The 27,475-nt window shown below is 40.1% G+C and overlaps 1 protein-coding gene across 28 annotated transcripts in view; it reads left to right on the forward strand.

Moving 5' to 3' along the window:
* Positions 1 to 27,475, forward strand: part of MACF1 (microtubule actin crosslinking factor 1) — a 471,369-nt gene that overhangs the window by 148,526 nt on the left and 295,368 nt on the right. For all 28 annotated transcript variants that reach the window (XM_073233661.1, XM_073233662.1, XM_073233665.1 and 25 more), the window contains 16 exons: positions 13,533 to 13,699; positions 14,423 to 14,535; positions 14,641 to 14,747; positions 15,134 to 15,253; positions 15,399 to 15,494; positions 16,119 to 16,246; positions 16,333 to 16,426; positions 16,626 to 16,780; positions 17,474 to 17,750; positions 18,736 to 18,864; positions 20,065 to 20,142; positions 20,757 to 20,918; positions 22,313 to 22,417; positions 23,044 to 23,139; positions 24,282 to 24,407; positions 26,929 to 27,081. In XM_073233661.1, the coding sequence (XP_073089762.1) occupies positions 13,533 to 13,699; positions 14,423 to 14,535; positions 14,641 to 14,747; positions 15,134 to 15,253; positions 15,399 to 15,494; positions 16,119 to 16,246; positions 16,333 to 16,426; positions 16,626 to 16,780; positions 17,474 to 17,750; positions 18,736 to 18,864; positions 20,065 to 20,142; positions 20,757 to 20,918; positions 22,313 to 22,417; positions 23,044 to 23,139; positions 24,282 to 24,407; positions 26,929 to 27,081 (2,106 nt within the window). The remainder of the gene's footprint in view (positions 1 to 13,532; positions 13,700 to 14,422; positions 14,536 to 14,640; positions 14,748 to 15,133; positions 15,254 to 15,398; positions 15,495 to 16,118; positions 16,247 to 16,332; positions 16,427 to 16,625; positions 16,781 to 17,473; positions 17,751 to 18,735; positions 18,865 to 20,064; positions 20,143 to 20,756; positions 20,919 to 22,312; positions 22,418 to 23,043; positions 23,140 to 24,281; positions 24,408 to 26,928; positions 27,082 to 27,475) is intronic.

The raw sequence follows: 27,475 nt of genomic DNA on the forward strand, positions 1-27,475 counted from the left end.
TCTGCACCAGAAGAGAAAAACTTTAGGATCCTAGAGCACCAAGAGATGGAAGAAGAAGTAGGGCATTTTCCTTGCTGAGGCTCTGGATAGCTGCCCTGATGTTTGCAGAGCAGGGGTGTAACCTACCTACTGTGCCCTGCTTGTCATGAATAGCATGAAGCTGAGGAGAGACACTGAACTGATTTGTGCTTAAAATGTTCCCTTTGGAGATGAACCTCTGCCACGAACAGGCTTATGTCAGTGCCCTTTGTTATAACAGATTGGGAGACTCCCAGCAGTTGGATGGAAAAGTAGCCATTGAAAAATGCTTATTATGTGGTTGTGCAAGAGGCATCTTTGAGGCTTTTCCATATAGAAGTGTGTGTGTGTGTGTGTGGGTGGGTGGGTGGTGGGAAGGCTGACAGTGAGGCTGCTGGGGTGGGTGTACAAGTGCTGGAGTTTCATCAGATAAGAGGGAATGTCAGTCAACTTTTATCTTTGTATGAAGTGGATGTAGAGTAATTGGGGATAAAACCAACTGCTGAACTGATTGCTTGTTTCACTGGCATTAAAGTGAAGTTGTAGAGCCATCATAATGTTTTAAGATACATGCTCATAATCAAGTGTGAGATTTTCAGAGTTTGGGGTGTAAAACTCTAAGGATCTCCTAGGGGAAATCAATTCTAGATAATGGCCCTTTTAGTATGGGATCACCATGTTGGACAGGGAAAGGTTCTGAACAGCTCTATGAGGAATCTTAAAGAAGAGATTGGTGGGAGACACCTTTGGAACATGAGCTGAAGTTGGACAGTATCGACAGTGTGCGATTCTTTTGCTGTTCAGTATATGAATCAAATTGGGATGTGGCATAGTCTGAGCATCCCATCCCTTCTACCCCTTCAGAGCAGACACATCTGGGCCACTCAGTAATAACCCAGGCCAAAGAACTAAGTGACTAAGTGTCAGCTCATATGGCTGGTGTGTTTCTGAGGCTCTCTCCATCATAGGGACCACAGACTGACCATCCTATATGAGAGGTAAATCCTTAACCTTTCAAGATAAGTGTGAAATCCTGTCAGAATGAAAGTCCCTTAGGCCAAGGAGTCTGAAACCCTTACTGGTCTCTGAAGGAACTGTCTTCAGGGAGCTGTTCCCTCACTAGCAGGCTGTTCACAAGGCCTTGAGGGCAGCTGTAGCCAGAGAGACAGGCAGCATGTTCTGTGACAGCACTGGCTTCCCGTAAAATGTGGGTTAGGACTCAAGGCGAGAGCATCTGACTGGAGCATGAGTTCCCTCTGCTGAGTGTGTGAGCCCTGGGAGGACATAGGGGTCAGAAGAGCAGCTGCTGCTAGTCACACACCAGCTCCTTCCTAAAGAGGAGACAGCTGGCGGTTCAACAGAGTTGATTATTTTGTTAGGTTTTTGGTGCTTGTTTTGTTTTTAGTATGTCAAAGTAGGAACTTTCCTCAGAAAATAATTGAAGTTGTGTAACTCAGGCTGCATTGTCTCTCTTGTTGATAAGCCCAGGGAATGTTGATGCGGGTGGGATCAGGCTTTAATTGAACATAAACTTTACAGGGTTTTGTTTCTGTTCAGGATAGAGAGAAATGGGAACTAATTTTGATTCTTGCTGAGTGTGGGGTTTAGATAATAGAAGATAAACTGCCTGCTTTCCTTTTCACCTGGTATAGTTGATACTTCCCTTGTCAGGAAAAAAGTTAACACAGAAGCAGACAACAGGGGCCAGCTGACAAAATGGTTTTCAGAATGATAGGCAGACTAGGATTTGGGGCTTGATGAGAGCAGGTTAGCAGCGATTGTACTTTGATGTCAGACAAAGGCCTTCTCTGGCCCATTCCTTTACTCAGGAGGATGCCCCACTCCCGGCTGCCATCAATACTCATAATACCTGGCTTACCGGAACAAGGAAAATCATTGAAAATCCATTTCTCCTCCCTATCTTGGCTCTCACTGCCAGTCTCCTGCCGACACTGTTCGTGGGTTCTGTTGAATGAAGAATTAGGCTGCATACCACTGTCCTTGCCACAGACCCTGGAGTCCCTACAATTTTGGGTGAAGACTCAGATAACATTGGGGGCTAGAAATGATGAGAAAGAGATCAGTTGGTATATTATTTTCTGGGCTTAGCCCTTCCACTTTTACAAGTATCATTTTCCCATTTCTCCTCTTTAATTATAGGGAGTTGTTTTACTAATATTGGCTTTGTATTTCAAGTAGAAAGCAAAACTAACCAGATGATACTTTTGTAGCAGTTATAGTTAGAGCATTGTTCAAGAAAGGATTTTTCCCCCAAAATTTTACTTCATTAAAAATACTGTTTTACTTAATTAAAAATTTATTTAACTAAAAATAAGAATCGTGTCTTTTTATGTGTAACAACAGTGGTGTGGCTATTTTTTTAAAAAGTCCTTTTAGAGAAATAGATTGAAGTGTCTGTGGAGGAAATGTGTGGGATTTGCTTCATAATTATAGGGGAGGGGTGGAGTGAGATGAAACAAGACCAGCTCTGAGTTGAAATGGTTGTAACTGGGTGATGGAGTGGAACATAGGAGTTCAGTATACCATTTCCTTTTTGTATATATTTGCATTTCAAATGGAAAGTCAAAAAAATTATGGTAATTATTATATAATGCACATACTGGAAAAGGATTAATATCCAGCATACATGAAGTATAGGAGAGGTGATGTGGTTAAGAGTATGGAGCCAGTTGGCCGAGTATGAATTCCAGCTTTACTACTTACTAGCACTGTACCCTGGAGAAAAGTTACTTAACTTCCTTGTGACACAATTCCTCATTTGTAAATTGAGGATAAGAATAATGTATACTTTGTAGGGTTGTTGGGATAATTATATGAGTTAATGCAAGTAAAGTACAATAAATGTTAATTATTAATGCCACATAAATATATAAAGAATCCCTACAAGTAAGCAAGAAAAAGATGAACACCCTAATAGGAAAATAGGGGAAAGTCCAGGAATAAGCTATTCATGAAAAAGAAAATCCAAATGCCTTTCTCACTAGTAATCAAAGATATAAAAATCAAAACTACAAGGTATCATTTTATACCCAACAGGGGCAAAAAATAAAAAGTGAGTAAAGCAAGTGTAGGCAAGGTTGTGGAGTGATGGGAAAACTTCTTCATACCCTGTGGGTGGAAGCATAAATTCATACTGTTATTTGGAGACTGGTTGCCTAATATTTAGTAGAACTGAAAAATGTCCAACTTCTATGACCCAAAATTTCCGTTCTAGTTACATTCCCCAGAGAGACCTCCAGGACTAAATGTGAAAGCTGAAGGGAACACTCACGCCCTGACCATTACCCACCCAATGCCGGTAATAAACAGCTGCCGTTGGGGCCTTGTAGCCAGGCGTTTGGAACCAACTGCTGCCCTCACTTGTTTCTGAATCAAAGTTTTCAAAATCTAATGCGTTCTCTCTGGAGGGATTAGGTCCGTTAGGGACTTCAGGACATGAGAATTAAGTATCTATTTCCTCATTGCATCCCTTTTCATTCCCTGAGACTTCATAGACTTACAGAGTCCAAATTCCTCAGCCTGGTGATCCACCCATCAATTATCTATCTATCTAATCTCTCCTATATTAGTTTCCAATTTGAACCTACCTATCTTAACAGGCTAACCCCTTAACCATCTACTGTTCCTGTTTCAACTTATTTATTTCAATTTTCAGGCTTTGTTTGCATCCACTTTCTATCTAGAATTCTTTTCTTCTTTCTCTTTTTCTGTTCTATAACATCCTTCAAGGATGAGTTTAAATCATATTTCCTTAAGAAATATTTTTTGTCTCTCTAACCTATACTCATTTTTCATTCAGCTGAGATCCTCTGTTGGGTATTACTATTTACTATTTACTGTGTAATTGTTGCTCTTTTTGGGCCTTCAGTTACATGTAACTTTCGTGTGACCTACCACATATGACTAAATAATAGGTAAGATTTTTTTTTTCGTTTAGAAATTAGCCTTCAGAAAAAGGGATTCTCTTTGTATTTGACTTCCTTATAAACAACTCTTGTTGTTGGGGTCCCAGTAAAATTATAGTCCTTTTATGAAAAAGGATAAATGAATTTGTGTCACTATCTGCTAGCTCAATCATACCAGTTTTTATAGAGATCACCTGACAAATTGGTTAAACAAAACAGAGAGACTAAAAATCTAAGAAAGTTTTAGTTATTGTTCTTGGGAATATAACCTCCTAATTTGAAATGCTGAATGTAATTATAGTCCTACATTTATATCTTTTTAAAAAATCGCTCATATCTTATTAAAAAAACAACAAATGGTCACATTCTGGAAATGATAGATACCAATAGAATGAATTGTTAAAAAACAAATCCAGTATTATGTAACTGGATTCCTTTTTTTTAATCTTTTGGTAATTTTAATCACAATTAATGATTTCTTAATGGATTAACAATTTACTCAGTAATTTACATGGCATACATCCATGTTATACAACTGGATTCTTATAACTGAAATTTCAGGTAACAGCGTGGATTCAGAAAAGTGCTGTGTATCTTAGGAACCTTAAAAAGAAATGTAGATGATATTTTCTAGAATATTCACTTTAAAAAATAGCTTTGTTGATATCAAAGATGTGTGTGAAGAGTTTGAATACCATGGTTTTATGAAATGTAAAAGTTGAAAAAGCATTAATACTAAATGCATTAGATACAGAGATGTATTTTAATTATGTGTACGTATGTAAGTAGACTTCCAGAGTTTATATATTGAAGACCATAAAGCTTCCCTTTCTCCTTTCCTCTCTTATATCCATCTGTTGTCATTTGGGAAATTTTGGACTGCCTTATATGTGGGTAGCCCTATTTTAGCTACATATAGCTTGTCTCAACTAAGTTCTTTCGGGTAAGCATGTCTTTTTTTTTGTTTCCCCCTTTTCATGTGGCTCGCTTGTAGTTGTATCTTAAAACTCAGCATAGATAATGTTGTCCTTAAGTTCCTTGGCATTACTGGTTTGGGTTACTTTTATCCCTGGCACAGTGTTGATCTCTATATAGTGTATCATCTCCCTACTAAATTACTTGAGCGAATCGCTTCTCGGCCTTTTGGCTAAGATCAAGTGTAAATTACTTGAGCGTGAGGTGTGAGGTTGTGTTTTTATGTTGAGATACAAAGAACTTAACACAGCTCCTAGAACATAGTGGCTGCTAAAGAAATAAAAGAATGAATAAATGATGTTTCACTTTTTTTGTTCTTCTCCATGGTGCCCGGAATAGTGTTAAGCACAGATGAGATGTTGTTCAACAAATATTTATTGAATTATTGGTATGTTAAGTTTCTAAAATGTGCTTCAGAGAAGGAATTAAGCCTTGGGAAGTGTGGGTTGAAAGAGAATTCGGATAGACATGCCTAGTCTCTGGGATCGGTAGTGAAGCTGTCCTCCCTCTCCAGATGGCTTCCTTTCTAAAATGTAGATGAGGGAGAAAGCTCCCTGATGCTGAAGCTGGGTTTCTGCATTTGGGAGATTTAAGTAGAAGCTTCTGCATAGCCCAAAGGATAGCACATGTGACTATTACAGGAAGAGATGGACAGAAGCCAAATTTCATTACTGGAATGGTTGTGACAATAACCCCATTTTTCTCATCCAGTTCACAGTGTAGGGAGAACCCTGATCCAAGCGGGATTCTTCCTTTCTCTGATGGATCCAAATGTTTCCCTGTCTCATTACAGCTTTATGGAATATCTGAAGTAAGGCTGCTCATCGATCTATTTTCAGTGCAGTATACAAGGACTCTGTGATTGGCAGACAGGAGAGGTCATCAGAGAGAGATTGACTGTGGTTATACTAGATATACAATATCAATTAATTAGCTGAAATTTATTTTTTGGTAAAGAACCCAAATACTCAGAGTCTTGTTTATTCAAGTTCTATCACTTTTCACTTCAACAAATCTGTTTCCTGTTCCCCACAATGTTTTGCCTTAATGTTTATGGGAAGTAGCTACAATCAAAGTACTGGGCTATGTCACTGGTAGGTGGTGTCTAGCCATTGAAATAAGCAGCCAGAAATGTTGTTACGGGTAACTGAAATAGAATGGTACTAGGAAGGCTTGGGCACCATGACCCCTTGTTGAGTCCTGAGCTCTGCAAGGCTGTATGTAGTTTGCTTTTTTTTTTTTTTGCCAGTGTACCTGGAGGTGATTGAGTTTTGGTTATTGATTCACACTGCTCATGCCTGCTAAAGGTTGATTCATGTAAATTAACTAATTTACAATATAAATTAGAACTACCAATTGATACAATATTTGAATTGACTACACAGTGCATTTTATTGCCTACAGTGTCTGTATGGAAAGCAAATAACAATCCAAAGCTTGTCAGGTGATCATGAAGTCAGAGAGGTGGTGCATAAAGGATAGATTTGCAGGGTGATTTTACTAACTGGTATCATCAAAGTTTGGCAGCCTGATTTCTCCTGGTGAAATGGACCTGGAATCTAGGCCACCATTTCACTGTCACAGCCTTGGAGGCAAAACATACTGATTTCCCTTTTCTAGACTCCATGCAGGCTACCCATGCTCTTTTGTTTCCATAGTCTTTCTTCAGACATCTTAGATTTTTTATTGTCTGCAGCTTTCTTTTATATTCAATAAAGTATTAAAGTTCACAGGCCTGTCTTTTCCCCTGATTTTAAAGTATCTTCTTATATTTAATCTCATCTTTTAGGAGTTGAGTTTGTACATTTAGTATTCAGAGATTTGGAAATGCTTTATTGTTGATTTCCCCCTTCTATGGACTACCTGGGGGCTACTATTTTCACAGTGTTGCCCCTGATGGAGACAGCTTGAGAGACAGGTGTTCTTTGACATGCCTGTGCATTCCCTGCCCCAAACACCTGGCCCCCGAATTGTGCTTGCTTTTTTTTATTGTGGGAAGGAAATGTATGTTCCCTAGGCACTTACCTACATCACCTTATTTAATCCTTATAATGACCCTATGAGAAAGTTATCCTATTTTAAATATGGAGAAAATAGGGTGCAAGAGACTTAAGTAATTTGCCTGAGGTTCCGTTTCTAGAAAATACCTGCTTTCAAAAGCATATCTGTCTGACTCAAAGGTTATGCTTTTTCTTATTAATAAAGATTATGTTATAACACTCATTATAAAAGTAAAGTATGCTCAGTATTTAAAGTCTGAAAAACAGAAAAGTAAAAATAAAATTATCCATGGTCCTACTGTAGGGGATACAACCATTATTAATATTAGGCCAAACTTGTTTTGTCATACACACTGCTTTCAATTGGCTAAATAAGTTTGCTCTAAAAAAGTAATGTGGAAAAAGTATGGAAGATCACAGGAAGATGGCAGCATGAGTAGTTCAATGGAAATCTCCTCCCAAAAACATACATATTTATGAAAATACAATAAATACAACTATTCCTAAAAGAGACACCAGTGGATACAGTACAACAGCCAGGATACATCTACATCTGCGAGAACTCAACATCACACAAAGGGGGTAAGATACAAGCCATGGCCAGGCAGGACCCGAACGCTCCCCCACCCCAGAACCTGGCAGGAAGAAAGGAGTCAGAACTGGGAGGGAGTGAAAGCCCAGGACTGCTAAACAACCAGCTCTAGAAATCTGCACCCGGAGCGCAGACACAAGGTGCACAGGGTGCTGGATATTAGAGAAACGGAAAAGCAAAACCTGAAGGCAGGTCCCCGCAACTGGCGACCCTGAGACAAAAGAAAAGAGAGTGCTTTTTGCAAGTGTTAAAGAGACAGGGACCCCACAGCTGGATGAAGTTGTCCCGGCACACTTAGCCAGCAGCTGGGAATCCCAGGGAACTTTAGGCACCCTAACCCCCTGGGCGGCAGTGCAGCTCTGAAGCCCCTCACGGCACTAAGCAGCCTGCCAGTTGTTCCCCCAACTGATGTGGACCCCGACACACCGGCCCAATAGTGGGAGAGTGGCAGCATGTGCCGGGGCGGCGGTACCGGAGGGGACCAGGAGTGGCCCATGTGCGCCAGCAGCGCCAGAGGGGACGGGGAGCAGCTCGTGCGAGCCCGCCACGGCGGTGACCGAGCAGCTTGGGAGCAGCCTGCGTGCTGACACACCCACAACCTGCCTACAGCCACCACTATCACCATGAAAAGGCAAAAAAATTTAGTCCAGTCCAAAGTAGTTCAGACAACCCCTGAGAGAGGATCTGCAGAGACAGACCTAACCAGTCTCCCTGAAAAAGAATTCAAAATAAAAATCATAAACATGCTGACAGAGCCGCAGAGAAATATACAAGAGCTAAGGGATGACGTCCGGAAGGAGATTACAGAAATGAAACAATCTCTGGAAGGATTTATGAGCAGAATGGATAAGATGCAAGAGGCCATTGATGGAATAGAAACCAGAGAACAGGAACGCATAGAAGCTGATGCAGAGAGACATAAAAGGATCTCCAGGAATGAAACAATATTAAGAGAACTGTGTGACCAATCCAAAAGGAACAATATCTGCATTATAGGGGTACCAGAAGAAGAAGAGAGAGAGAAAGGGATAGAAAGTGTCTTTGAAGAAATAATTGCTGAGAAATTCCCCAAACTGGGGGAGGAAATAGTTGCTCAGACTATGGAAGCACACAGAACTCCAAACAGAAGGGACCCAAAGAGGACAACACCAAGACACATAATAATTAAAATCGCAAAGATCAAGGACAAGGACAGAGTATTAAAGGCAACGAGAGAGAGAAAAAAGGTCACCTACAAAGGAAAACCCATCAGGCTATCATCAGATTCTCAACAGAAACCTTACCGGCCAGAAGAGAATGGCATGATATATTTAATGCAATAAAACAGAAGGGCCTTGAACCAAGGATACTGTATCCAGCACGATTATCATTTAAATATGAAGGAGGGATTAAACAATTCCCAGACAAGCAACAGTTGAGGGAATTTGCCTCCCACAAACCACCTCTACAGGGTATTTTAGAGGTACTGCTCTAGATGGGAGCACTCCTAAGACTAAATAGATGTCACCAGAGAAAATAAAATCACAGCAAAGAAAGCAGACCACCCAAATACTAACTAAAGGCAAAAAATAAAATAAACTACCCACAAAAGCTGTTAAAGGAAGCACAAAATAGCACAGAATTAAACAACCAACATATAAAGAACAGAGGAGGAGGAATAAGAAGGGAGAAAAATAAAGAAAGACCAGACAGTGTTTAAAATAGCTCAATAAGTGAGTTAAGTCAGACAGGAAGATACTAAGGAAGCTAACCTTGAACCTTTGGCAACCACGAATCTAAAGCCTGCAATGGCAATAAGTACATATCTTTCAATAATCACCCTTAATGGAAATGGACTGAATGCACCAATCAAAAGACACAGAATAATAGAATGGATAAAAAAGCAAGACCCATCTCTATGCTGCTTACAAGAGACTCACCTCAAACCTAAGACTAAGACTATAGGAACAAAGAAAGACTGAAGGAACAAAACAGCAGCAGAATCATAGAATCTAAGAATGGACTAACAGTTACCAAAGGGAAAGGGACTGGGGAGAAAGGGAGGGAAGGGAGGGATAAGGGTGGGGAAAAAAGAAAGGGGGCATTACGATTAGCATGTATAATGTGGGGGGGGCATGGGGAGGGCTGTGCAACACAGAGAAGACAAGTAGTGATTCTACAGCATCTTACTATGCTGATGGACAGTACAGTAATGGGGTTTGTGGGGGGGGGAATTTGGTGAAGGGGGGACCCTAGTAAACATAATATTCTTCATGTAATTGTAGATTAATGACAACAAAATCAATAAATAAATAAATTTTAAAAAACATAGGCAAAAATCTCATGGACATAAACATGAGTGACTTCTTCATGAACATATCTCCCCGGGCAAGGGAAACAAAAGCAAAAATGAACAAGTGGGACTATATCAAGCTAAAAAGCTTCTGTACAGCAAAGGACACCGTCAGTAGAACAAAAAGGTACCCTACAGTATGGGAGAATATATTCGTAAATGACAGATCTGATAAAGGGTTGACATCCAAAATACATAAAGAGCTTGCACACTTGAACAAACAAAAAGAAAATAATCCAATTAAAAAATGGGCAGAGAAGCTGAATAGACAGTTTTCTAAAGAAGAAATTCAGATGGCCAACAGACACACAAAAATATGCTCCACATCGCTTGTCATCAGAGAAATGAAAATTAAAACCACAATGAGATATCACCTCACACCAGTAAGGATCGCCATCATCGAAAAGACAAACAACAGCAAATGTTGGCGAGGTAGTGGAGAAAGGGGAACCCTCCTACACTGCTGGTGGGAATGTAAATTAGTTCAACCATTGTGGAAAGCAGTATGGAGGTTCCTCAAAATGCTCAAAATAGAAATACCATTTGACCCATTAATTCCACTTCTAGGAATTTACCCTAAGAATGCAGCAGGCCAGTTTGAAAAGACAGATGCACCCCTATGTTTATCACTGCACTATTTACAATAGCCAAGAAATGGAAGCAACCTAAATGTCCATCAGTAGATGAATGGATAAAGAAGAGGTGGTACATATACATGATGGAATATTACTTAACCATAAGAAAAAAACAAATCCTACCATTTGCAAGAATATGGATGGAGCTAGAGGGTACTATGCTCAGTGAAATAAGCCAGGCAGAGAAAGACAAGTACCAAATGATTTCACTCATATGTGGAGTATAAGAACAAAGGAAAACTGAAGGAACAAAACAGCAGCAGAATCACAGAACCAAAGAATGGACTAACAATTACCCAAAGGGAAAGGGACTGGGGAGGATGGGTGGGAAGGGAGGGATAAGGGTGGGGGAAAGGAAAGGGGGCAGTACGATTAGCATGTATAGTGTGGGGGGGTGGGCACGGGGAGGGCTGTGCAACACAGAGAAGACAAGCAGTGATTTTACAGCATCTTACTATGCTGATGGACAGGGACTGTGAAGGGGTATGTGGGAGGGACTTGGTGAACGGGGGAGTCTAGTAAACATAATGTCCTTCATGTAATTGTAGATTAATGATACCAAAAAAAAAAGTAATGTGTCTGAGGATTCTAGATAGACCCTACCCTCAAATATATTTGTATTTATTTTAGCAACTAAGTGATTATTAATCAGTGTCCACCACATGACCAGCACAACACTAGTTGCAATTAATGGGTGATGTATTGAAGGACCACAGTCACTGGGCCTCAGGACTGAAGGTTGTCTTCTCCAGCATCCCGGCTTCTGCTTGCACATGTCCTGTGTCAAGGAACTCTCCTTCAGAAGAGCTGCTCTTCAATTTTTGATAGTTCCAATCATTAAGATGTGGTACCAGCTCCTTAGGAAACCTGTAGTCTTGGGGTGATAAGATCAAATATGTGAAATAGTAGTTAATGATGCAAGATATCATTTTATTAAATGATGGTACTATTAGTGCTGTAGGAATAAATTTGGAGGAAGACCATCACCCACACAAGGAAGAGCAAAGGGAACTCTGTTGAGCACAGCCCTATGTTTGGGCTGGATGCAGTGATATAAAATCTTGTTCATTATCACAGCAGTCTCTAAAAGGTAGGAGTATTATTCCCACTTTGCAGATATTATAACTGAGGTACAGTTTGTGATTGGTGAAGCTCAGATTCAAATCCAGGTCTGCATGGAATCAAAGGCATATACTTTCTCTTCCCCCAAAGTCATCACCCTAAAATAGGTCCTGTGCTAAATTTTGTGATTCCTTAAAATAACATTTTTTCTTATTATAAAAGTGCACACACAAAGATGAAATTCAGATGGCCAATAGACACATGAAACGATGCTCCACATCCCTAGTCATCAGAGAAATGCAAATTAAAACCACAGTGAGATATCACCTCACACTAGTAAGGATTGCCTCCATCCAAAAGACAACAACAAATGTTGGTGAGGTTGTGGAGAAAGGGGAACCCTCCTACACTGCTGGTGGAAATGTAAATTAGTTCAACCATTGTGGAAAGCAGTATGGAGGCTCCTCAAAAAACTCAAAATAGAAATACCATTTGACCCAGTAATTCCACTTCTAGGAATTTACCCTAAGAATGCAGCAGCCCAGTTTGAAAAAGACATATGCACCCCTATGTTTATTGCAGCACTATTTACAATAGCCAAGAAATGGAAGCAACTTAAGTGTCCACCAGTAGATGAATGGATAAAGAAGATGTGGTTCATATACACGATGGGATTTTATTCAGCCATAAGAAGAAAACAAATCCTACCATTTGCTACAACATGGATGGAACTAGAGGGTATTATGCTCAGTGAAATAAGCCAGGTGGAAAAAAGATAAGTTTCAAATGATTTCACTCATCTGTGGAGTATAAGAACAAAGAAGAAACTGAAGGAACAAAACAGTAGCAGACTCACAGAACCCAAGAATGGACTAACAGTTACCAAAGGGAAAGGGACTGGGGAGGATAGGTGGGAAGGGAGGGATAAGGGGGGAAAAAGTGGGGGGCATTACTATTAGCAGACATTATGTAGGGGTGGGGCACGGGGAGGATTGTACAACACAGAGAAAACAAGTAGTGATTCTAAAGCATCTTACTACTCTGATGGACAGTGACTGTAATGGGGTATGTGGGGGAGACTTGGTGATTGGGGGAGTCTAGTAAACATAATGTTCCTCATGTAATTGTAGGTTAATTATACAAAAAAAAGTGCACATGATACAGAAAATCTGGATTATATAAATATCCTATAATACTACCACTTGGTGATAATAGCTATGATTATTAGTTTGGTGGGAATGTAAATTAGTACAACCATTGTGGAATGCAGTATGGAGGTATCTCCTTTATTTACATTCACATACATAATGTGCATCTGTCACATAAATATGCACATATATATATGATTATATACTTAAATACATATTTTTGTATATCTTTTGCACAAAATCAGTATTACTATACATATTATTTTGTTTGTTTTCTCTTTTCATAAAATTTGGTGATTACTTTTGTATGTCATTAAAATTTCCTAAAACTTACCTTTTTAAGTGCTCCAAAAAATTCTGTGTGTATGTCCTTTAATTTGTAACCAGTCTATCCCTTATTAGAGTTTAACCTCTTCAGCTTTTTGCTATAATGTTTAAACATTCTTGTATAAAATTTTTGCACATATCTCTCATGGCTTCCTGTCAATTATATGTATATTTTAAGACTTTCAATTTGTAACTGCTATCCAGAGAAAGTTATATCATTTACTCTCACCAGTGTCATTATAGGAGAATATCTAGGATAGATAGAATATCCAGAATAGATATTCTCTCCAATACTAAGCAGTAACAGTTAAAAAAAAAACCCCAAAAAACCTTTCCTTATTTGATATTTGAAAATTACTTCTCCTGGTTTTAATTTGCATTTTTTTTTTTTTACTACCAGAGACAGTGAATATATGAGTGCTGCCAGCCTTGGATCTCTTTCTTCTGTTAAGAGCCATATGCATGAAGAGAAGAAGGTTATTTATACTCAATTACTCGGTGTCCTATCTTTTCACAGATCTCTGACATCTACATTAGTGGAGAGTCAGGGGACATGTCAGCCAAGGAAAAGCTGCTCCTGTGGACCCAGAAGGTGACAGCTTGTTACACAGGAATCAAATGCACCAACTTTTCCTCCTGCTGGAGTGATGGGAAGATGTTCAATGCACTCATTCACCGATACAGGTAAGTACAGTAGAATTTCAGTGTTCCTGGAGGGGCTTCTTCTCATTTCTTGTTTGTAATTAGTTATAATGCCACTTTTCCCCTCTACCAAAAATCAAGACTTTGATTTATTTACTTCAAAAGGAATATGTATTGAACTACTACAGTTCTAGACACTAGTTTATTAGGCAATAAACAAATAAACACATGCTGCCATACAGTGGTTAGTGCAGAGGAGGGATAAGAGAGTGACAGGATTGTGGTTTTTCAGACGGAGGAGTTGGAAATGGCCTCTCTGATTAGGATAACGGAGCAGAGCCATGAAGCAGGGAGCTATGCAGGCCTCTAGTGTCAGTGTGTATCAGCTGAGGAAATAGCAAGGGCAAAGGCCTTGAAGTGGAGGCTTGCTTGGAGTGGATGAGGAGCAGCAGGTGACTGAAGGGAGATGAGTGAGGAAGACAGAAATTTTGAGTGACAAAAATCAAAACGATTACACTGTTATTGGCCATAAACATGCCCCAATTTTCACTATGTGCCAACAAACCTTCTGTTGTATAAGTTTAGAATTAGGGAGCATTGGATTCCTGACATGTAATTTAAAATGGGATTCATATCTTCTAAACATCTGGCTTTTCTTCTAACTCAGTATTTTCCAACTCTCAGTACGTTTAAGAGGTTTTCTTTGTGAAATCATATGTGATGTATAGGTGGTGGCCTTTCATGTGCCTGGGTGGACTTTTACAGGCCTGACCTGGTAGATATGGAGAGGGTCCAAATCCAAAGTAACCGAGAGAATCTGGAGCAGGCTTTCGAAGTGGCAGAAAGACTGGGAGTCACCCGGTTACTGGATGCAGAAGGTGAGAGTTAACAGAAGTTGAGTATGTTTGGCACATATACACTGTTCCTTTTCCTGGCAGATTTCTTTCTTCTGATAAAGAAATTCCTTACTCTTTCTCTTTCAGATGTGGATGTGCCATCTCCAGATGAAAAGTCTGTAATCACTTACGTGTCTTCAATTTACGATGCCTTCCCTAAAGTCCCTGAGGGTGGAGAAGGGATCAGTGCTACGGTAAAAGAACATTTTAATACCTTCTGACTTTAATTTGTTTGGGTGGACTGTATTGATTGGACCATGTTTCTCAAGCACTTACTGTATACAGAGCAAACTAAATCTACATCATCTTTTTATATCATTATTGTCCTGGTCTCTGGGATTGGTTTAGAAATCTCTAATTTTGTAGCATCCAGAATAGACTATTCTAGGTGTCAGGAAATTGAATCCCATCTTGAGGGCCCTTGAGGAGCTTTGAAACTGGGACTCTGAGCATTAAACTGAGCAATTGTGTAGACAGGACAGGGTTTTATGTGGTTTGGGATGACCTAAACTACTTTCTCCTGGGCTTGTCTCACATACTGCTAATCACAAGGTGTGTGATATCTACCTCTTGGTAACAGGAAGTAGACTCCAGGTGGCAAGAATACCAAAGCCGAGTGGACTCCCTCATTCCCTGGATCAAACAACATACAATATTGATGTCAGATAAATCTTTTCCCCAGAACCCTGTTGAACTAAAGGTAAAGTCATGGGATTAAATCATTTTTTATAAATTCATTCTAGGGATTAAGTCTCAAAGCTTGTTGCTGCTGGGGAGGTGGTATGAAAAAATGGGCCATGTTGCTTACATCCATTCATACATTTGCCAAATAATTAATTTTTCAGGCACTTTATAACCAATATGTACACTTCAAAGAAACAGAAATTCTGGCCAAGGAGAGGGAAAAAGGAAGAATTGAGGAATTATATAAATTATTAGAGGTAAGGATGCTTATCCTCTGCTGGGACTTGTAGTCTGCTCGTTTGCCCTGCTGTTGCCTCTTCAGTAGATTCCCTCCATCCTCTTCCCAACCTGCATTTATAGCAATATTCTCAGGGTGACAGATCTGGCCTCACTCTCAGGCTGGTCTTGAAATTTCGTGGTAAAGGGGCAGTACCAACCATCTGTATTTTTTTAAAGGGCCTGTAGAAACATGGCATACATTTATTCGGTAATCTTGAGTTTTGTGGATGAGTTTTCTTATTTCTAAGAGGGCAGTTCTTTCTTTCCCTTTCACACTTTGATTCCTAGAGAATTTGAAGCTACAGTGATGGGCATTTGACCTTGCCGGAATGAGGATTATTGAGAAGGCAGAGAGGATTTATGGAAAATATGGAAGGGATGGAAAGATTTATAGTAGGTAGACCCTGTATTTTAAAGGAGCTTTTTTTTGTTCTCACCTCAGTGAGGTACTGCTGAATATTCCATTGTTTTCTCTTATGAGACAATGGGAAAACTGCTGAGTGCTGGGCAGAGGCAAGAAGTGATGTACAAAGAACACATAAAAACTGGGGCCTGAGGGCATGGCTATGTTTGTGGACTACAAGAGTATCTGGGTTTTTTAGGTGTGGATTGAATTTGGCCGAATTAAACTGCCTCAAGGTTATCACCCTAATGATGTGGAAGAAGAGTGGGGAAAGCTCATCATCGAGATGCTGGAGCGAGAGAAGTCCCTTCGACCAGCTGTAGAGAGGTGGGTTCAGAGCCTGGGGTGACCTGACAGTACTTACTGGGCCACTTTGAGCCCTGCACTTGATTGTGGTTTTTATCTTTTTATAGGCTGGAATTGCTGCTACAGATTGCAAACAAAATCCAGAATGGTGCTTTGAACTGTGAAGAAAAACTGACACTAGCTAAGAATACACTGCAGGCTGTGAGTCTCTGACTGTTTTGTCTCACCTCTTAGGTCACATCTGTTCCATTTCTCATCCTGGCCTCTAATGATTGAAGTTAACAGCTGGGGCATCCAGCTGTGTTCCTTCCTCTTGGAGTTGCAGTGGGCCCTGTGGCTCCATCAGTCCTACTGGGTAGGAGCAATGACATTTTTCCCACTCCTACTCTCCCTCTCTCAGGATGCTGCTCACTTGGAGTCAGGACAACCAGTACAGTGCGAGTCTGATGTCATCATGTTCATTCAGGAATGTGAAGGTCTTATCAGACAGCTGCAAGTGGATCTGCAGATCCTACGGGATGAGAATTATTACCAGCTGGAAGAGCTGGCATTTAGGTGAGGAACATGGGACTCAAACAGACAGCTTACTTACTACTGAGGCTCCTAGATCAAGAGTCAGCACTGAATCTTATAACTTAGATCCTAGAGGTCAGTGTCTCAGTGGGGATCCTACAGGTATTCGGGCTGGAAGATTCTTTGAAGGAGGGTGGTTTCCCCTTATTTCAGGCCCTGCCCACTAAACACCTGTAGGATTCCCTTGTCTTTGTGGCTCTTCTAACACCCCACATATTTCACTGTGACCTGCAGGGTGTGTGGTGCCACGTCTTGTTTAGAATTGCTGGTGATCCAGTGCATCATTTTTTACAAGAGGAAACCAAGACCTACAGAGGGGATGAGGATCGTCTAAGTCATGTAGCTTGTACAGAGCCAAGACAAAGACCCATATCTTTTGGCCCCTAATCTGTTGTTTGTTCTGTTACACCATCCAGGAGTTATATAAGCAGAGCTGGTTTGCTGTCTTCCAATTAACACTGTAATTTGGCATTTGCCTTAAAGACAACTCTGGACGATAAAGATGTTAATACCACCTTGCATTCATGTAACACTTTTTCTTTTACAAAACACTTATCTTGATATGATCTCATTTTTATTTTTACCTCATCTCTGTCAAATGGATATGGAAAATTACATCTTAAAAAGCACGTTACAGATTTAAGTGTCTTCCTTCTTTCTCTCCTTCCATTTCAGGGTCATGCGTCTACAGGATGAGCTGGTCACCTTGCGTTTAGAGTGCACAAACATGTATCAGAAGGGCCATTTCACATCACTTGAATTGGTTCCACCCTCTGCTTTAACCACTACTCATCTGAAGGCAGAACCTTTGACCAAGGGAACCCATTCTTCCTCTACCTCCTGGTTCCGAAAGCCCATGACTCGGGCTGAACTTGTGTCTATCTCCTCCTCTGAAGATGAAGGCAGTCTCCGATTTGTGTATGAACTACTGTCTTGGGTAGAAGAAATGCAGGTGGGTATGTGTTCTGAGTGCTTGTGCAGTGCACTGGAGTTTACTGGATCCAGCAGCTTTTCTAGGAGGACCAGGTTGCTCTCTGCCTCTTGTATAGTTCTCTTAATTAGTGATGCTGCCTGGGATCCAGCTCCCCCGATCTTAATTTTTTAAATGGATAGTGTCAACTCAGATCTTCAGAAATCCCACACTGAATAGCTTAGGCTTTTCTAATTTGAAGCTCTTTAGGAATCAATTCCCTCCAGCTAACTGTGCTCTAAGTAGAGCTTGCGGGAGAAATTGGAGAGTTTGTAAATCTTGGTTACCTTTTCTGAGATTTCCTCATTGTCAGAGGGACTTTCCTTTCCCTTTTGTTGTTGGTAGTTGCTCTTAAGCTCAAGCAGGGCTGCCGTGTTTCATGACTCCAAGGCACACTGTTCACATGGATTCTAGGGAAGTGGTTCAAGTTCAATCTTGGTCTTTTTATCCTTTTAACCTTTTTGTTTTGTATTAAATTTTTTCCATCCCCTGATGATGGATTCCTCATGTACTGAGGAATAAAAACTTCCAAACACAAGCTGTTTTAAAATATCTTCCATTGGCCAATAGTGAATGCCATGAATGAATTTTCATATTTTCAGATATTTATTTCTTATATCCATTGTGATCATGTAATACAGAGACTCCATAAAGGGAATTGCCTAATCTATAAAGCTGAGCATCTTTGGCATATAGGAACATCTTTCTGGTTGGTAGATTAAGGAATGTATTCCCATAATGCAGCAGCCAAAAGCTGCCTTTGCTACTGTCATTGCTGGGGTTTGGTTTCCAGCTCCTTGGGCATGATAATGGCATGTTTTCTTGTAAAAGGCCATGACAGAGACAGTTTAGATGTCCTTTTACCCAATCCTCTACTCCAGCACTCTATCAAAACATCAATTCTAAAAATTTTCTTTTTCTGCCAATCCAGCAGTAAATTATTATAAACATATTTTTTCTTTTTCAGATGAAACTGGAGCGAGCAGAGTGGGGCAATGACCTACCCAGTGTGGAGTTTCAGCTGGAAACACAGCAGCAAATCCATGCCAGTGTGGAAGGACTGGGTTCAAGTGTCAAAGAGGCCAGGTTGTATGAGGTGTGTGGCATTCAGAAACCATTATGGGAAGGTGGGGCAGGGCCAGTACTGGGGCAGTATGCACAGTGCAACTGTTCCTAACTTAACAGAGGGGCTGCAAAAGAATCTTAACCATGAATAGCACTTTACACCAAATTCCCTTTTCACACAAAGTGCTTCTTTTGCTCTTCATACCCTTGTGAGAAAGGTATTTTTATTAATCCCTTTTTACTAAAAGGGGTTAATACCGAAAGCTAAGGTCCAAATTAGTAAATAGTGAATGCAGTTTCCAAACACAGGCTTTCTGCTCCAAAAACTTACACTCTTTCCACTTTACTTCCTGCCTGCAAAGAGAACTGGCATAGAGAAACTCTTCACTCAGTCTCTCCCCTATATATTATGTCTTCCCATTTTTCCATTTTTTGTGTTTTTTTTTCAGTAAATTATCGTTGATACACAGTATTATATTGGTTTCAAGTATACAACACAGTGGTTCAACAGTTATGTACATTATTAAATCTTCACCCCAATTAGGACAGTTACCATCTGTCAAAACAGAAAGATATTACAGAACTATTGGCTGTAATTCCCATGCTACATTTCTATCCCTGTGACCAACTTATATTATGATTGAGATTTTTGTGCTCCTTTATCCCCCTTGCCCTTTCACCCACCTAACCTCTCCCCCATGGCAATCACCAGTCACTCCTCAGTGTCTCTGAGTCTACTCTGTTTGGTTCATTTTGTTTTTAGACTCCATAAATAAGTGAAATCATGTGGTATTTGTCTTTCTCTGCCTGGCTTACTTTACTTAGCTTAATACCCTCTAGGTCCATCTGTGTTGCCGTAAATGGCAGGGTTTCTTTTTTTATGGCTGAATTATCTTCCTCTTCTTAATTTCAACTCTTCCCTTCAAAAAAGCAGTTGAGTACTTTGGGAATGTTCAGGCATAAGTTTTTCTTAGAAACCTCCCAGAATTACTGGCAGCACAGACAGTGAGGTCTCTCAGTTATGGTCATTCTGCTGAACTGTTTGTCACTCAGTGGTGCTCCAAGCTCTATAAAATCTGACCCAGATATTTGTTTTCTAAGCTACTGTTTTCTCAGAGTAACCAGTCCCTGTCTGTGTGCAGACATAGTATTTACATATTTGAAACCATACCATAGATATAGTTTACTTACTCTTTTCTCATGTATATTTTTTTCATTCCTTTCTTATCAGGGAAAAATGTCCCAAAATTTCCATACCAGTTATGTTGAAACTCTTGGGAAATTGGAGACACAGTATTGTAAATTGAAGGTGAGTTTTGATGAATTCTTTTATGTTCTGTTTATGGAGAATCTGGTTCCCTCCAAAAGAACTCTCTTCCCTAATTCAGAAAGCTCACAGTTTGGCCCTGCTTTGGCTTCTGTTTATTAGGTTATATCATTTACAGTGCAATTGTTCATATGTATTATAATATTTTCTAAATTTTCTTAATGGATCAGAAACCAGACAGTTTTAATTAAATAGAACCATCCCTAGTTCTCATGTTTCACCAAAGCTCTGGCTATGTGTGCTTTGAGATACCAAAGCTAAAGGTTTGAGGCTGGTAGGAAGGGGATTTCTCTTCTGTTGTTTTTCATTCCTGTCTTTCAAGATTGTCCATAGTAGGACAGGCTCAGGATTGTTCTTTATCCAGGGAGCCTCACAAAGACCCGGTGAGTTCCAGCTTTTAGCTGGGATTGACAAAGGCTCTGGGAGTCCTGTACCAAACTTATACTAAATTTGAGTCCATGGGGAAGCACTCAGAGATGAAAAAGCAAGGCTAAGTTCATTTCCCGGGTTGTTTTTTGCTTTGAAGTCAAATGTGCTATCTTGTATAGATGAAAGAAAGTCTGGCAGTCTAACCTTATAATCCTCATTTCGTCTAGGAAACATCAAGCTTCCGGATGAGACACCTTCAGAGCCTGCATAAATTTGTCTCCAGAGCTACAGCTGAGTTGATATGGTTGAATGAGAAGGAGGAGGAAGAACTAGCATATGATTGGAGTGACAACAACCCTAATATCTCAGCCAAGAGAAATTACTTCTCTGTGAGTCTAGCACAACAGGACTGCCATGTTTATATAATAGCAGCAGCAGGAGACAGAGAGGCTGGTCTGTTGAGAGCTTGGATTTCTGGATTTGCATTCTGCTAAATAGAAATAGGGACCCTGCTTAGTGCATCTGTGCATGTAAGAAGTGTATGTGGAGAGGGGAAATTGAGCCCTAGAATTTATTTGACTGCATTTAGAAAAGTCAGTGTCTTGGGCAAAGAGAGCAGCAATCTGTAAGTTGATTCATTTCAGAAGCAATATAGTTTTGTGGTTAAGATTATGGGCTTTGGAGTGAGAGAGATGTGGCCTCACATTCTTATTCCTGCATTTCTTAGCCCTGTGACCGTAGATGAGTTATTTAACCTCTCTGGACCACTGTAAAATAGGATAATAAAAGTACCATTTCGCAGGGTGGTATAAAAGATTGAGTCAGATTTAAGAAACCAATAGAGGCAAAGCATTTAGTATAGGGTTTAGTATTGTTCACCTGAGGTATACTCTTGGCTTCTCTCAAATTCTGAATTCTCTTCAGTTCATTTAATGTTTTTTTGGTTAAAATACCTTTTTTTATAAAATGGGAAGGAAAATTCAGCATTGAACAAATGGCACAATGCTTTTATTCTTTTCAGTGAATACAAGTAAGGTTATGTTTTTCTACTTTTAGTATTTTCATATCAGGATTTTTAAGGGATTTGTAAACCCTATGCAAGTAGGAAGCTTTTTACTAACACTCACTTTAGATACTTTAATTCCATTAATCTAAAGTTGTTTAAAAAATGTAACTTCCTCCTGATGAGGGAATGGTATATAATTCTTCTGAAGTAAAGAAGAAAGAACAGATGCTATAATTCAATAAGCAGTTTGTATGAGAATGGAAATTAGGCTATGACAGAGATATAAAGAAAGTATTTGGAGAGCATCAAGAGAAGGAATCCAGTCTGATAGCAAAGATCAGTACCCAGCTTCCCAGAAGAACTGGCATTTCAAACGGGTCCTGTATTTTAGCATAACTTAAAGCCAGAGGAAGGCACTGCAGGCTGAGGGAATAGTCTGAGTAAAGCCAGCTACTCAGTGCTTTGATCTACTGGTGTGTCAAGCACTGTGTTAGGCGGGTGCTGACATGAACCAGCCACTCAGCCGAGTTACCTTTCTCTGCCTCCAGTGCTCATCCTATATCCCCCCACTTACTCAGGTCTGGCTCAGGTCTCATATCCTTTGTGAGTTATTTGCCAGTAATGCCAGCATTTTACTTTTTTCTGTTTATTCATCTCTTTTTTGGCACTAACCCTGTATTGCGGGCTCCTTTAAAGTAGGGCAGGGAACATAGCTTTGTCTTTATTGCTACTCCTCCCTTAATAGCATGTATTGCATAAATTGAATTCAATTTTCAGGAGCTGACAATGGAACTGGAGGAAAAACAGGATGTGTTTCGGTCTCTACAAGATACGGCAGAGCTGCTGTCACTTGAGAACCATCCAGCCAAGCAGACTGTGGAGGTGTGTGGCTTTGGAGAGTGTGTGAGGACCAAGTGCTCAGAGATGGCTGTTATAAAAGTGTTCATATCAGACTTTGTTCTGCTGAAAGATGTGGAGGAAGAGTCAGGGATCATTTGTCTTGTGTCATTTCTCTTTTCATCTAACCTCCTAAATACTGCAAACAGTTTTGATAGTCTAAGGAAAATACTACAAGAAACAAAAGAGACATTGATCCCTAACTTCATGGGGAAAGTGACTTTAACCATATTTTTTCAGATAACTACCCAGACAGATCCTGCCTCTTGTTGGTATGGTGCCTTTGCCCAGAGAAGAGAGACAGTGGCAGAATCCAGGAGGGATTTATTTTGCCTGGGTTTTGCTGACCAGATCATTGAGTTGCCACTGAGTGTGAAGGAGGCATTTTCTATGTAACCCTTTCTTTCAAAACCATGTTGGGTGAAAAATAAGCCTCTTTTTCATGGGAGGCATTGAGCAAACAAATGCCAGTCAAGGATCTTTATGGATCTTCTGTTGGCAGAGTATAGGCATGATCTCCATATCACTGGCAGAGTTGTACTTGGAATGAGCATTGCACATATACTTTCATTAACCTCTTGGTCTTCTGTCTGTGCACCTGGTTGTTGCAGGCTTACAGTGCCGCTGTCCAGTCCCAGTTGCAGTGGATGAAGCAGCTGTGCTTGTGTGTCGAGCAGCATGTAAAAGAGAATACTGCTTATTTTCAGGTAGATGGGCTTTTTATTTGTGTCTGTGTGTAGTCTGTGTGTATGTGTATGTGTGTGAATGTGCATGTGCTCAGAGAGGATGAGAACACCCTTTTTCATTCAGGCAAGGGATTGTGTGTGTATGTGTGTGTGCACTCATACATGCATGCATGGTAAAGGTGAGGTTAAAAACACATCTTTATCAGTTAACCTTTATCATATAAGCCACCCAAAACTTTGCCGCTTTAAACAACTACTTAGTCAGCTTACAATTCTGTGCATTAGCAGTTTGGGCCAGGCTCAGCTGAGTGGCTTTTTCATTTTGCCTAGCTTATGCATGGTTGTAGGCAGCTGGCAGGCTGCCATGGTGGGGGCTGGTTGGCCCCAAATGGCATCACTCACATGTCTGACAGTTGGTTAGGGTGACAGGGTACAAGTCCATACACAAGTCTCTAGCATCCAATAGGCTGTGCTAGCCTTCTAAATAGAGTAGCTGTGTTCCACAAGCAGCAAGAGAGAGCAAGCCCCAGAACACAAGCACTTTCTTCCGCTGTCATATTTATTAATGTGCTATTGGTCAAACAGGTCAGGTGCCCATGCCCCTCTTCAAGGAGAGGAGAAACAGCACCTCTTGAAGGGAAAAGCTGTCACATTATCAGGACTGTTTTTTTCTTCCATCTATCACATCAAAAATACACTGCTTGTTTTTGGGTGAGGGTAGGAGGAGGAAATAAGCTATTATCTCTGTTGAGTTCTGCCCTAATTAAGTAAGCTCCCTGATCATTTTGTAACCATATTGATGAAGTGAAGCATTTGAATCCTCAACCTCTAGGCTTTTCATGAAATATACCTCACAGCCAAGTGTTGTCACTAAGCAGAAGTCAAGAGGAACCAGCAGGGGCTTCTTAAGGGGTGAGGAAAACTAACTCTTCTGTGGAGTGTCAGCAGACTTTACAGTAGTCATCACTACTGTTTCCCAAACTTGGCGTTTTAAGCCCTGCAGTTCCTACTTTTGTGGTCTTTGTAATGAAGTACCACTAATCCAAGAGAGTGTAATAAGCTTTGCTTGCCTTGCATAGTAAGATTGTTCTTTCTCGGTTACCATCTTGGCGTTATGATGTACTGAACACAAGGTGCCCCCACCCCCACCTCTGTCCCCACAGTTCTTCAGTGATGCACGAGAGCTGGAGTTATTCTTGAGGAACCTCCAAGACTCCATCAAACGAAAATACTCTTGTGACCACAACACCAGCTTATCCCGCCTCGAGGACCTGCTCCAGGACTCCATGGTGGGTGTTGCCTCAATGGGATGATTCCTTCTGAGAAACAGAGTAAACCCTCTCAGCTGCTGCTGTTATATCCTTAAAAGCTCCAGGGCAATGGGTCATTGTAATAAAGTTTGGCTCACATTCAAAAAGAGTTTAATCAATTTTGTTCTTTCTTTTTCCTTTCCTTAAAGAAGTTGCTATTAAGATTTCTTGGGTATGCTATTGAATAAGGCCTATTCACTTCCCCAAACCGAGCCACTTAGCACTCATCATGCTTTCTTTGTGTTGCCCCTGTTTAATTCAGGACCAAAGATAAGGAATGGGGCATGAAGATAGGGCTGAAGGGCATTAAGGGACATCAGGTTCTTTTGCACTCTCTCATGCGAAGAGAATTAAAACCAAACCAAACTGCCGAACTAGACCCGAGCCAAGTTTTCCTCCTTGGTAATGATGAAGTATTTAATTAAGGACAACATTCAAATCTTATTGAAGTGTAATGCAGTATTTGTCCAGTGTATTTATGTAGCAATATTAACTTAAAAAATATTTCTGTATCCAATATTTTTTAAAAGTTTGGTGCTAATTAACTTTATATTTTATTAATATATTCTCTCAAATATATTTAAATTAATTTTATCTTCATTTTCACCATTGAATTATTCTCTCAGAAGTGCTAGTAATAAAATCAGCAGGGCTGATTATGTTTAATGAATGTATATTATATAGAATTGGCAAGACAAGGCTCAAGATATATCTCAAATTAAATAGAAATATGTATATGATAGGGAAAGTAGTATTCCTGTATGAGAAGCCAGGGTATTCTCACATTTCAATAGAAAATTATAAATTAGAGAACCAGAATAACCCAGAACAGTATCATTTTTTTCATGGTTAAGACTTGGGCATTTATGAACATAAGTTGATTTTTTTTTTTTAATACCTTCAGGTATTGTTAACTCTATGAGTGGGTTCATAGTCAGTGTTTCACTTGGGCAAACAGTCTGTTAATTAATTTGGAGTAAAGGGTGAAAGCTTGACTTCAGATGTTGTCTCTAGAATGTCTCTCTTGGAGGTACAAGTATGAAGGAGGAATATAATAATCCATGGCTATTATTTCCTCCCTCCCACAGAGTACCTTCCTGTCATAGGGTAACTCCTCTGCAATTGTTGTCATATCTTCTCTTCTCGAGGGTCGCTGCTCTGTTCCCTCCTCTCCAGGTCAGGGGCGTCGGGTTGGCGGCGTCATCTGGGCATGGAATCACCTGGGTCTGCTCCTCAGCTTATCCTCAGCTTGTCCGTCAGGTTCGGGAGCATCTGTCATGGCTTCTGGTTCTTTTCAGAACTTTTACCACGCTGAGCACTTGGTCTCTGGAGCTTGAGATGTTTGCCTGTGGGTTAGACAGAAATTGACATCTTTATTGCAAGGAAATGGAAATGGGTAGACCAGCTCTCAAGTATGGAACAGTGTGGCTGTCTCCCTGATATATTCCATTCCTCTTTCTTAACTAATAAGTTAAAGTTGTATTTCTTCCAATCATGCTCCCGGGGACAGGCACAGGTAGTTTATTTAAGCATTTGTTTTTCTTTACTTGCATATTCTTAATTCTTTAATGACATTTCTTGACATTATTAACTTTTTACTTTCATCACATCTACTTCCATCCTAAGAAAGCCCTCTTCTGGGGACTTTTTATACCTCAAATGGGCTTGAAATATCCTGGTTAATAGACGAAGGGTATCTATTACTCTCTGAAAGAATTGGTAGTACACTGCTACCAATTTTGTTGACAAGAAGTTCACTAGGTTTTAAGATAATTGGGTTTGCAGGGACTTGAGAGTTCAGTTTTGCATGATAATTCTTTCAAACCAATCAAATTTGTGTGAATATGTCACAGCAAGACACTAAAAAGTAAACCCTAAATCATTGGTCATGATGCCTTCACCAACAGCATTGGATAATAAATGGTTGGTTGAAGAGCTAAGATCTTTTTCTAGAAAGTTTGACTCAATTTAAGAGAGTCAAATATTTGTAGTAGAGCTTGGGAGATTAAATTATTTTTAAAAATTGTGAAGAGCATAACTCTAGCTTCTCCTAAGCAAAAGGTAAGACCTGACTTCTACCAGTGAGAAAGTGAATAATAATAACAACAATGTTGTTGTTATTGTTTTTAACTTCCATGTTTTCTGAATTTTATGTGGGGAAATCTGTTGTTAGCTCCATATAGCTGTATTTGGCAGCCAGAAGCGCTTGTATGTTTTGGGGTTTTTGTTTTTGTTTTTGTTTTTGCATGTGGCTTTGTCATTCATTGAAAAGGGTACAACAGAAAGCTGCAAAATTTGAGTACAAAAGTACTTGGTAGAAGACAGAAGTATCTTCTCCTTTTTTCTTTGTCTTTGTATTTCTAAGATGGCTCCACCAAGGATCCCTTCTTAACTGAGAAATGACATTCTCTGAGGGAGTGGAGCACTCAGTTTTCTTTGTTGACTTAGTTACCCTGAATAGCAATATTAATGTCATTTTGTTTTTCTTCTCATTTTGTAGGATGAAAAGGAACAGCTTATACAGTCCAAGAGTTCCGTTGCCAGTCTTGTTGGGAGATCAAAAACCATTGTTCAGCTAAAGCCACGCAGTCCTGACCATGTGCTAAAGAGCACCATTTCTGTGAAGGCCATCTGTGATTATCGACAGATTGAGGTGAGGGCAGTGGAAGGGGTACTATGGCTCCAGAGGGATGGAAGGAAGAAGGGAAACCTTCAGTAAGGTTATGATAAAAAGATCAAATGAAAGAAGTTTTTTTTATTAGAACCTACACATGCTCAAGTCTCTTCTATTGTTAAAAAAAAAAAGCCTCCATTCTGCAATCCTGACCCACTCCCTGCCTCTGTGGTTCGCATCATCATCCACCCAGTTGCCTAAGTGGTAAGGAAATGGTACTTCGTAGCGCCTGGGTGATGCATTTGAATTCTTCCTTCTTATTCCCACAGCTAGTAGGGTGACCAAGTCAGCCCTAAATCTAAATAAAGCTCTTTAAGTGAACTTCTGTCCTTGCTGCTACTACCCTGAGACCATCAGTGTCTTTTGCTTAGAT

Source organism: Manis javanica, chromosome 4 (genome assembly GCF_040802235.1).
Source record: "Manis javanica isolate MJ-LG chromosome 4, MJ_LKY, whole genome shotgun sequence".
NCBI classification, from domain to species: domain Eukaryota; kingdom Metazoa; phylum Chordata; class Mammalia; order Pholidota; family Manidae; genus Manis; species Manis javanica.